Genomic DNA, 12,463 nt, shown 5'->3' on the forward strand with positions numbered 1-12,463 from the left:
TCCATAAAGTCTGATTGCCAAAATTTGGTTGTTGACTGAATTGTACCAAGAACTGTCCTTGCTGTATCCTTCCTGGCTGCGAGAGCAATTTCATTTGTTTCTCGTGCCCTGAGCAGTAAAGAATTTGATCTTCAGGCTGAAAGCGTCCAACCCTAGTCCATCTCAGTTCACTGATGCCTAAGATGCCAATGTGTGGTCTGTTCATTCCATCTTTTTCCATGTCAAGCTTTCCCTTGTTGACCGTTCTTACATCCCAGGTTCCTGTGTTTTGTCTTTACCGCTTTGTAAATGTAAGCTACGCTTTCTTTTCCCGCGTGGCAGCATCAGCAACCAGGCATCACAAATCCAGCCACATCAGAAACATTAGCAGTGCTCCAAAAGACCCTCAGCTGTGACTCAGTAGCATGTTGAGTGCCATCTGACCTGAGGTGCCCGCCACCCAGCCCTGTACTGTTAATCACGGCATGTTGTCTGTCCGTGTGGTTTTCTTGTAAAGTAGGGGAGTGGTTTATAGTTGCCTTTTCCTGCGCAGTATGAAATGGTGCCTTTGCCGCTGTTGCTAAAGTTCCACCTCCAGCATCGTCTTGTATCGCCGTCGCCCAGTGTAGGTGCCTGCCTGCTTCGGCCGGGATGATCTTCACGCTTCGGGTGACCCGGCTGGGGATATATGCTCTTGGCGTGCACTCCCAGCACTTTTCGTTCATCCCTCCCAGGAATGTGCCCCCACCACAATGAGGCAGCGTAACATGGCGTGCTAATTGTTAATCTGGGGATTGCGGGGAGGCATAGCATGTTGTATAACCCAGGCTGTTTGGTCGGGTGAATGTTCTTTCTTCCTTTGTTTGTTTGTTTATACGGCCGCCCATCTTGCAAAACACAACCCTGGGTGGCTCATCACAAACGTAAAATCAAAAGCGGTCAAAACAAGGAAACCAAGAAAAACTAGGGGCCTAATCCATCTTCTCCATCCCTTCATCTGTGCTATCCCCAGACTACATTATGCAAATCCAGAAAATATTTAATTTAATAACAAGCTAAACTATGTTGTGTGAATACGATCAGTAGGTTTTCTATGCCACAATCAATTCTTCTGGTATTGAGTCCTGTATGGATATGTATTGCTGCTGTGTGTGTTCTCCTAATAAATCTAGATTTAGGCAGTTCCATTGCACACAAACCTTCATGTATGTTATTTTATGTTACATTATTTTATTTCCATGGTTAATAGGCTGCTCCATTCCTAAAGACGGAGTGGCTTACAACATAAACTTAAAATATAAAGGGTCAGTAACATACATAGCAAGGCCCTGATGAATACCATTCAAGCAGCTGAATTGTGTGTATCAGGGCCCTGCTATGTATGTAACTGACCCTTCAGAAAGGAATTTGGGGACATTTGACTTCAGGCAGCTGAATCTTCAAATCTTCCCAAATATCTTTCTGAAGAGCCAAATATATAGTACGGAGGGGTTGGTCCAAATATCTGGTGATACAGTGTTCCGGAGATGGGAGGCCATCGCTGAGAGAGGTCGGGAACAAAGTCCAGCATCTGACATTACCTCAAGCTTCTAGTAAGTTCACTGCAGACTTGAAGAAGGTGATGTCAGGATATCCCGATCCTGGGTCATGTAGATCTTCTGCCTCTAACTCAGTTAAAGAATAGGAAATGGGAATCTTAAAGATTGTAGAACTGGGTTAGGCTGGGATTTGTCCCCAAGAACTATATCCAAAAGGTGATGAGATAGATTTAAAGCTTGTGACTTTCTTTTTACAGAGAAAACTCTGAGCCTCTGAAGGGCTGTTTCCCACCATGAGAAAAAAGGTGAACATTATTGAATTGACTGCACCTCTGTTTTCCAGGATGTAAGCTGCAATGAAATACAAACAGTTCCGCCCCAGATTGGCAATCTAAGTTCCTTGCGGGATCTCAACATCAGGAGGAATCACTTGGTACATTTACCTGAAGGTAAAAACACATGCACACACAGGCAAGAAAGTTTTGTGTCTCTGCTCTTTTGCTGAATATTTGTTAAAATGTGCTTGTTTTTAGATGTGAATGCCTTATTTCTTCCATAACTAGCTGACCTATAACATTTTTTATTGTGTTGTCTGTGTATGTGTGTACACCTGCAGAGCTTGCTGAGCTACCTTTGATTCGGTTAGATTTCTCCTGCAATAAAATCACAACAATCCCAGTTTGTTACCGGAACCTCAGGCACTTACAGACAATCACCTTAGATAACAACCCCTTGCAGTCTCCCCCTGCCCAGGTAATGTACAATGAAGCATCAAAATCTACATTTTGACTGAAATGCGGTTTCTCTAAATCACAGTTTCTCGACCAGGGTTCTGTGGCACCCTCGGGTTCCGTGAGAGGTCCCTAGGGGTTCCCTGGGAGATCACGATTTATTTTAAAAATTATTTCAAATTTGGGCAACTTCACATTAAAGAAGTAAGTTTCATTCTTTATTTTCAGTCGAAGAACACTGTTCATGCATCTATACAGGCCTATCCATGAAACGAATATAATTCTGTAACTTCCAGCCTGTATTTGAGCCTGAATGGGCAGGGGTTCCCCAATGCCTGAAAAACATTTCAAGGGTTCCTCCAGGGTCAAAAGGCTGCTCTAAACCAATCACGTTATTTCACTGGAGAAAGCCTTGCTTTTAGCTTTAATGCAAACCTTCTGGGGTTTTTGCGCTGTAACATTATTGTTAAAGTGTGGCATTAGATGTATTCTTCGTTCATTAGATGCTTAAGATAGAACTCACTCTGGACAGGGGAAGATCTATGGAAATTCACCCTGCTGTTTAAATCTCAGAACCAAGAGGCTAAAAATGGCTGTACGTTCTGTTGTTTTGCTGTTGCTATGAGTTGTGGTAATTGATGCTCTCTGTGCAAGTGTATAATGGCTCTATTCAGAAATTTTGCTTAACTAGAATACAGTAGCATGCTTATGAGGCATGGAGCCACCCCCAGCAACTCTATATGTGCCAACCCAATTCTGTAAATCCCAAAACGGCTCTTGCAGGCTGCAGATTGTTAACCTCCACTTAATCAGTCAGAAGCCCTCAAGTATCATGCAGCGTGGCCCAGAAGAGTCAGCTGAATAACCAATTTAAAAAAATTATTAAATCACACGTGAGACTAATGGCATACGGGGGAATCAGATAAGCAGTTGGCAGTTTATGGGGAATGTAGCACAAAGGGTGTTTGAAGCTAATGCTGTTGGAGGCAAACTGGAGAATGTAGCACATTCAGTTCAGTGAGAGAAAGATGAAGCTGGAGAAGGAGGCAGAAGGGGAAGAAGAGGTCATCACAAAGAAATCCAGAATTTTGGAGGCTTCCACAGCAGGGAGGGAGAGGAAGGTACCAGATGTAGCCCCCCCCCCTCTCTCTCACACACACACACACACACACACACACATGCTGAAAGGAACCACCATTTGCACAGGTACCACTTTGCTAAGGAAAACCAGAGATAGCGGTTCTGGCTTGAAAAGAGAAAAGAAGGGAGTCATCTCTCCTTTGCAGGGCTGGGCTGCTGCTGCCCAAGTCCTGGCCCTTGCAGTCAGCGTCAGACGGACCCTCCGATAGTCAGAGGACAATGAGGGCCCCTGTGGATAGTGCCGGCCAGAGCGCGTTGGCTGGTCCACTCAGTGTCCTGGAGCCACGGTTCTCCTGGAGCCGGAGGCAAGGTCCAGTTCAAGGGTGGGTCATGGTCTGCTGCCCCGTGGCCTGATTCTGGGCCCAGCTGAGCAATTGTGACTGTAATTTATTTAAGAAATACTTTCCACAGTTTGTGGCAGTTTACAGCAGTGTTTCTCAACCGTGGCAACTTGAAGATATGTGGACTTCAAGTTGCCATGGCTGAGAAACCCTGGTTTACAGTAACATTAAGGAACAGAATAATGTCTCAGTGAATAAATGCAACACTCTTAAAATTGTATGACCACAATAATTACTGTATAGCATAGAGATGACCTAAAACTGTGAGTTTTGAATCCCGGGAGGGAAGTACCATCTCTCCACCAGGAAAATCCCATGCTTTGTACAGAAAAGGAAGAATATCTTCTAACCTCTTTCACAGTTTTGTTCTGCTTTTGTTAGCTCTCACAGTAAATGCAGCAGGCTTTAGTACTAGGATTGCGTTGAACCATGCCCTTTTATTTAGGAAAGGTTCTCCGGGTAAAGATGGTTTTAACCGCCTCCCGTCCTATATTAAACTGGATCAAATTTCTTCCCTTAAGAACCATGCCAGAGCATGGTGCTGTAATCTTCTGAAACACTACAAACTTTGTTGTTAAAACCAGGATTTAGATTTTCAGCGGTGGTTTTATATCTGAGTCCCCCTGAATCTGTGGGCCTGATATTTTTTAGTCACTCTGGGGAAGGAGGGAGTTGGATATTGGCTTTGCCTAACTTCATAAAAATAGGTTTAGGTTTAATATACACTGCCTTGCTTTCAAAATGCTTTGCTCTTTTTTCTTTCAGATATGTATAAAAGGAAAAGTACACATATTTAAGTACCTGAACATGGAAGCGTGCAAAGTAGTGCCGGACCTTCCAGATTACGATAGGCGACCAATGGGGTTTGGGTCCTGGTGAGCATCCCCACGTTCCAAATTCACATCGAACTTTTAGCCCTGATTCTCTGTTGAGGCATTTGTGCTATTTGGGGCGGGTTTGCTAGACAGCGTTGCTCTGGGTTCTTAACCTTTTGTGTGGAACCGCGTCGTTCTTCTGGCCGGATCACAGGTGTAAATGCTGGCTTCTGCCCCCGGCATCCAGCTGTGTTGTTCGTGGCAAGCCCTGTTTTGGCTCGGCCCAGCAACGGCATCTCTTGGGCAGTCACGTCGCGAGTTGCTGGATTGAGATGACGGGTGCTGGGAGGGCCGCTTGTGTTGGCCGGATGCACGCGAGGCAACTAGGGGAGGCGAGAAAAGAGAAGCAGCACCGACGCAGCGATCCTGCCAAGTCCTGCTAAAGGGCAGCGACTTCGGATGGGGCATTGAAGTCTGTGAAGGAGAACCGTGTCAGCCCCCAACCAAAGCACAGACACTCTTGCGGGTTTTTTCTGGGGGGCTGAAAAGGGGAACTTGAGTAACAGAAGATTTCAGGGTGAGGCCAGCAGGTGTGTTTTCTGGAGCTTGGAATTTTTTAGTCTTAGGTTGCTACTGTGTGTGTGCCTGTCAGCAGCAGAGAGAACGTAATGCTGCCACATCTTTTCTTGAGATGGTTGTCTACCTCCCTCCCTCCCTCCTCGCCTGTAGTTCCTGTGCTCCTCCCTCCCTAAGTCACAGCATAGGGCAACCAAGGGCCTTTCAGAGAAGGCTAGTTTGAACCGGTATCTCAGATGGCAGAATCGAATTTGGGCCTCTAATGAAGTTACAGGCAGTCCTCACTTAATGACCATTCATTTAGTGATGGTTCAGACTTACGACAGTGCTCACGCTTACAACTGTCACAGTGTCCCCACGCTCACATGATCACGATTGGGGCACTTGGCAACCGGTTCGCATTTATGACTGCTGCTACATCCCATGGTCACCATTTTCTACCTTTCCGGCCGGCTTCCAGCAAACAAAATCAATGGGGACCCGCATGATTTGCTTAATGACTACGTGGCTTGTTTAACAGCTGCGGTGGTTCGCTTAATGACTGCTGCAAAAAGATTGTGAAGGGTTGGATTCACTTAATGACCACTTCACTTAGCAACCAAAATTCAGGTCTTAATTGCGGTTGTTAAGTGAGGACTACCTTGAGGGAATGATATTAAAGGCAAAACTGAAATACTTTGGCCACATCATGAGAAGACAGGACACCCTGGAGAAGGTGCTGATGCTGGGGAGAGTGGAGGGCAAAAGGAAGAGGGGCCGACCAAGGGCAAGGTGGATGGATGATATTCTAGAGGTGACGGACTCGTCCCTGGGGGAGCTGGGGGTGTTGACGACCGACAGGAAGCTCTGGCGTGGGCTGGTCCATGAAGTCACGAAGAGTCGGAAGCGACTGAACGAATAAACAACCTGTATATCTAATTTTAGTCTTAATAAAGAATTGGCTACACACCTGGTCACACAGAGAAGGGCTCTTAGAAGTTTAAACTCAGCTGGTCCATGCAGCAGATGACTTGCTAAGTAGCTCTGAAGATTTTAACTGTGGCCATTTTGTGCCCGTTACTGCTGTGAGTTGCCAGTCGATGGGTGGTGTTTGTCACACTTCAGGCTTGCAAGAATATAGATCCCATTTGTTCAAATCATTGTATTAAGGCTTGAAATACTGTTTCTAGATCTTTGAAAGGCCTGGCTTGCTTGACGCTGATATTTTTATTTATTTATTTTTTAAATTTTAATCCCTCCTTTATTATTTTTACAAATAACTCAAGGTGGCGAACATACCTAATGCTCCTTCCTCCTCCTATTTTCCCCACAACAACAACCCTGTGAGGTGGGTTGGGCTGAGAGAGAGGGACTGACCCAAGGCCACCCAGCCGACTTTCGTGCCCCAGGCGTGACTAGAACTCACAGCCTCCTGGTTTCTAGCCCAGAGCCTTGACCACTGGACCAAACTGGCTCTCTAAATATTGGCAATTTTCCAAGAGTGGTAAAGTGTAAAGGAGCCTCTTGAAAATAGTATGACTTTAGCCCAAACGTAGAAACAGTGACGGTCTTGGCAGGGTGCGGCCTCAGCCTGTTTCCTGCTGCCTGGTCCCCTTACAGCCTCCAGGCACGGAGACAAGACTTCCAGGATGTCTTCAGTGGCAATGGGTAATTGAGCATCAACAGCAGACTGATAATACCTCACCCCAAACGCCAGAGACCCTCTCCCAGAAGCTTCATGGAAATGTTGAGGGACCCCCGTGACAGCCCACACAGGAGCATCCCTCCCCAGCCCCCCAGGGAACAGAACCTCTGTGAAACGGTGCCTCTGGTCTCTGGCCCCTGCAGGGTGTTCAGAAGAGCACTGTGGTTGAGGTTATGGAAGGCCACTGAGAGGCCCAAAGGTTCCAAGTGAGATGGTACCCCACACAGGTCCCAGTAGAGATCGTGAACTAGAGCAGCCAACAGGGTATCAGTCCCAGGCCTGGGTCTGAAACTGGACTGAAAGCAGTCCAGGTAATCTGTGTCCTCCAGGGTGCTTTGCAACCATCCCAAGAGGTGCACAATAGCCCTCCCTAAAAAGGCAAGACCAGGTGATGGATGATCTACGTGGGGATGGCTGCTATAGACCACCCCTCCCACACTTGGCCTGTTTTAGATTCTCCTGACACTTGGGCTTTTTTACTTTTTTACTCTTATTTATATTTATTTATTAGAGTAATTTTATATTTGTATATTTTATTTTTATTGTACGGTGGTTGTTTTAATCAATTATTGTAAACCACCCAGAGTCCCTCGCTGGGAGGAGATGGGCGGGGACAAATTAAATCAATCAATCAATCAGGGGCAGCATGTCATGAGTGCCGTTGAGCTAAAGTCATCAGCGCAATGGCACACATGACAATGACAAGGAAATAGGTGAAGGGGTACAAGATAAGTAGCCATCAACCCACAACGACTAACGGCTAACAAACAATAGCTAAACGGATCACGGAGCCACCCAAGCCATCAGCGGCAATACAACGGGGATCGCCCAGCTGAAAGCAATCAGCAGAGGAATGGGAAACCTGATGATGGGCGATCCCGGAAACCCTCACCCACCGGCAGGGCAACGTATTGGACAAAGGGGGGTGACGTGACCGTGAGCGAGGGGGCGCTGACCGGCGCGGGGTATTTAAACCCCGCACCGGCGCGCTCCTGTCACTCTCAGCTTTTTTCTACCAGCGCTGTACCTGCCCTGCAAATAAACCAGAGCCTGATCCGCAAACCAGTGTCTGAGTATTATTCAGAGGTAGGCAGCGCATGACATAAAGCTGAGAGTCATAAACTCAGCCTCGCCGAGCCCCACCGGACGACAACGAGCCGCGGGAGGAGTAGACGGCGAGAAGACCAGCAAGATGAGGCCGGAGCAGCGCGGGCAAGGAGGGCGAGCCGCGCGGCAAGAGACAGAGGAGGACCGACCAAGGCCAGAGGCACCGCGGACTCCCGGAGCCATGGACGCCCACCCCACCCGACCCGAGCCTCAGCTCCAACCCCAAGGGGAGATGGCGACGGAGGCAACCCGACTGCGGGAGGGAGCAGCACGACTTCCGAAACCAGCGGAGGACCCCGCGCCCCACATCGCACCCCAGCAACGGGCGTGGAGCGACAGCCCCACGGCGGTCAACACGGAGGAGGACGACGGAGACACCCATCAGACGGCGGAGGAAGCGGACCCGCGGCAGAGGGACGATGAACCCCGCCGGCAACCCACCCCCGAGGACGCGCCAACGGAACCGGCCCCAGCGGCGGCGCGGGCTGTGGACGAGGAGGCACGAGCGGAACTCGCGGCCATGCGGGCTCAACTGACGGAACTCCGGACCATGCTCCAGGCGCTTATGCCCCCTGCGCCACCCAACGACGTCCCCGCACAAGCCCACACCCCGAGCGAAGCACCGAACCCACACGGGCCAGCGGAGGGTCAGCAGACGGCACAGGCGGCCGACACCACACCCCGGGAAGCGAGAGGCGGGGCCGCACAAAACGCCCGGGCCCCAAAGGACTTCCCCATCTTCTTCGATGGGACCCCCACAAAACTCTCGTTTTTCGTGACCAACGCTAGGGAGTTCATGGGGAGGCACGGACACTCCTATGACTCCGAGGCCGACAAGATCGCCGCCGTGGCGATCAAACTCCAAGACAGGGCGGCGGACTGGTACGTCCAACTGTACGAGTCCAGCTCCCCCGCCCTCGCCACCTTCCCTGCTTTCATCAATGAGATGAAAAACTACTTCGAAGACCCCCTAGCCAAAGTAAGGGCGAAAAGCGCACTCCAAAGACTTAAACAGGGCACACGGACGGTCCCTGACTACGCCCTGGAGTTCAAAGCCCTCGCGGGGAAGGTCAGCGACTGGTCCGAGACCACCCTGCTGGAAATGTTCAAAAGGGGGCTCAACCGCGACGTCCTCCAATGGGCCCTCTACCGCGACGACCCAGAAACGTTACACGGGTGGATCCACCTCGCGGGGAAAGCCGAACATGCGCACCGCACCTTCCTCATGACAACCACGGAAGACACAAACTATGCCGGGAAAAAGGTACCCGCACCACACGGGGGGATGGCCGGCCCCATATACCCAAAAAAGAAGTTCAACCGGGAGCCCTGCGGGAGGTGTGGCAAATTAGGGCACAAGACGGCGGATTGCTTCGCCAACCGACCGCCGACCAGCGCGCCCAAACCCACTCCGAAAATTAGCCCCAAACCACCCAACCCGGGGCCGCCCCCTCACCGCCGAATGACCGTGGCCACAGCGACACCAGAAGAGGGCTGGGATGCTTACTGGGGGGAAGAGGACAATACAGACCCCGACCAGCCGGCGGGAAATGCTCCCCGCTTGCCCTGAGACGCGTGGCGAGGCAGGCGGTGGGACAGCAACGCGGACCACCTCAACGAAACGACGAAAGCCCCGTAATATTGGCAGCAATTCAACTCTCTGCCGGCAACGGAGCCACCACGGCCGCGGCACTAGTGGACTCTGGGTGCTCAAAAAACCTCATCCACCCCGACCTAGTCGCCAAACTCGACCTCCGCTGCTTCCCCCTCCCCACGCCGCTGGCATTCCACCAGCTGGACGGCTCTACAGCGGGAGGGAAACCAGCCACGCTACAAACCGAGCCGGTCACCCTGCAAATGGGCACTCACACCGAGCGCACATCGTTCGTAGTCACGCACATCGGACGGCCCATTGCAGTCCTGGGGATGCCATGGCTCGCGACAAACAACCCGCGGATCAACTGGGAGACCCGCACCTTCACATTCGGCGACGGCGAGTATCGAGCACCAGTTCCAGCGGGCAGAAGCAACCCCACGGTAGGACGAGCGGAGGCGACCACACAAGACAACGCCGCTACCACAGCAGACCTACCAGAACAATACGCCGACTTCTCCGAGGTCTTCGGAGAGGCAGAAGCTGACCAACTACCCCCCCACCGCAAGACGGATTGCCGGATCGACCTACTGCCCGACGTCCCCTTACCTAGACCAAAGATCTATTCGATGACCCCGAAGGAGATGGCAACCCTCTGGGAGTTCATCGATAAAAACCTAGACAGGGGATTCATAGAGCCAGCATGCTCACCGGTCGGAGCCCCCGTCTTATTCCGGGAGAAGAAAGACGGGACCCTACGGCTCTGCACCGACTACCGGGGCCTAAACGCGGCTTCCCTGTCCAACAAATACCCCTTACCCCTGGTGAAGGACATGCTCGCCCACCTGTCCACGGGCAAAGTCTTTTCCAAATTGGACCTTCGCGAGGCGTACTATCGCATCCGAATCAGGGAGGGGGACGAATGGAAGACGGCGTTTAACTGCCCCCTAGGCGCTTTCCAGTACAAGGTACTGCCCTTCGGACTCGCGGGGGCCCCTGGGGTGTTCATGCAGCTCATCAATGAGGTACTGCATGAACATCTGTTCAAAGGGGTCCTGGTCTACATCGACGACGTCCTTATTTACACAAAAACGCACGAGGAACATGTAACCCTAGTCAGGCAAGTCCTCGACAAGCTCAGAAGGGCGCAGCTCTATGCAAAGCCTACAAAGTGCGAGTTTCACAAAGAGCGCCTAGACTATCTGGGGTACCGAATCTCCGGGGACGGCATCGAAATGGACCCCGCAAAAGTCGAAGCGGTGCTAAACTGGGAGCGGCCCCGCAACAGACGGCAACTACAGAGCTTCCTCGGATTCGCGAATTTCTACAGGTCATTCGCCCGGGGGTTCGCTGAGATAGCCCTCCCCTTAACGGACCTCCTCAAAACCAAAGGGGTGGGGGACACCCGACGCGCCAAGAACCCAGGCACAGTGCTGAATTGGACTCCCGCGTGCCAGACCGCATTCGACAAGCTGAAAGCACTGTTCACTACGGAGCCAATCCTCGCGCACCCGGACCCAGAACGGCCGTTCGTGGTCCAAGCCGACGCCTCAGACTTCTCCCTGGGAGCCATCCTGCTACAGAAAGACCCCACGGGACTCCTGAAACCATGCGCCTACCTGTCAAGGAAGTTCTCCGAGACAGAGAGGCGATGGCACGTCTGGGAGAAAGAAGCCTTCGCGGTGAAATCGGCACTAGAGACATGGCGACACCTACTCGAGGGAGCCACCCAACCATTCGAGGTCTGGACTGACCACCGGAACCTCGAGGCCCTACGAACGCCTAGACGCCTTAGCCCAAAACAGGTCCGATGGGCCCAATTCTTCAGCCGCTTTGATTTCCAGCTGAAGTTCATGCCGGGCAAGAAGAACTTCCTGGCCGACGCCCTCTCCCGACTGCCCCAAGACGAAGAGCCCGCCCCAGACACCATTGGGACGGTCCTATCCGCCTCGCAACTGGGGATGGCCGTGACCACCCGAAGCGGCGCACGGAGGCAGCTCGACTCTACGGCGCAGCCGACGGCGGGACAACCGGCGACGGAAAGAAGCCAACCGCAACTACCAGGGGGAATGCACACGGACCTCGCCGCCGCCCTCAAAACCGACCCCTGGTTCCTGGCAAACCCCGACAAGGTAACGATGGCACAAGACCTGGCATGGGGGGAAGGCAGAATCTACGTCCCGGACTCGCAACGCCAGGCGATCTTGCATAGGTCACACGACGCCAAGCAAGCGGGACACTTTGGGTTCCTCAAGACCCTACACCTAACACGGCGCCAATTCTGGTGGCGAGACGTAAAAACCTACGTGGCGTCCTGCCCAACGTGCGCTAGGGCCAAACGGGCACCAGGCAAACCCGCGGGGCTATTGCAACGGGTGGCAGAACCCTCCCGCCCATGGGAGGAAATCTCTATGGATTTTATAGTGGACCTCCCACCCAGCCAGAAGAAAACGGCCATTTGGGTGGTGAAGGACTACTTCTCAAAGCAGGCCCACTTCATCCCCTGCACGTCGGTCCCATCCTCACAACAGCTAGCCAAACTCTTCCTCATCCACGTGTACAGGCTACACGGATGTCCCGCACGTGTGGTGACCGACAGGGGCACACAGTTCACCTCCAAATTCTGGCGGGCCTTCCTGAAGCTGACGGGGACCCAACAGGCCCTATCTACGGCTTGGCACCCTCAGACGGACGGAGCCACTGAGGTTCTTAATGCCACCTTAGAGCAATTTATACGATCATATACTAACTACCACCAAGACGACTGGGCTGAACTGCTCCCGTTCGCCGAAGTCGCATACAACAACGCCGTCCACACGAGCACGGGGAAAACTCCGTTCGAAGTAGTCTCGGGGCGCGACTTCGTCCCCATACCGGAGCTACCTCAACCCCCGGAACCCCAGGTGGACGCTAGCGACTGGGGACGGAAGATCGCGGAAGCATGGCCAGTAATCACGG

At 51.9% G+C, this 12,463-nt stretch overlaps 1 protein-coding gene across 7 annotated transcripts in view; it reads left to right on the plus strand.

The window, feature by feature from the left end:
* LRCH3 (leucine rich repeats and calponin homology domain containing 3) overlaps window positions 1-12,463 on the plus strand; it is a 104,372-nt gene that overhangs the window by 37,977 nt on the left and 53,932 nt on the right. For all 7 annotated transcript variants that reach the window (XM_063306274.1, XM_063306276.1, XM_063306270.1 and 4 more), the window contains exons 4-6: window positions 1,861-1,966; window positions 2,134-2,270; window positions 4,495-4,604. In XM_063306274.1, coding sequence (XP_063162344.1) covers window positions 1,861-1,966; window positions 2,134-2,270; window positions 4,495-4,604 — 353 coding nt within the window. The remainder of the gene's footprint in view (window positions 1-1,860; window positions 1,967-2,133; window positions 2,271-4,494; window positions 4,605-12,463) is intronic.

This window comes from Candoia aspera, chromosome 6, assembly GCF_035149785.1.
Source record: "Candoia aspera isolate rCanAsp1 chromosome 6, rCanAsp1.hap2, whole genome shotgun sequence".
NCBI classification, from domain to species: Eukaryota; Metazoa; Chordata; class Lepidosauria; order Squamata; family Boidae; genus Candoia; species Candoia aspera.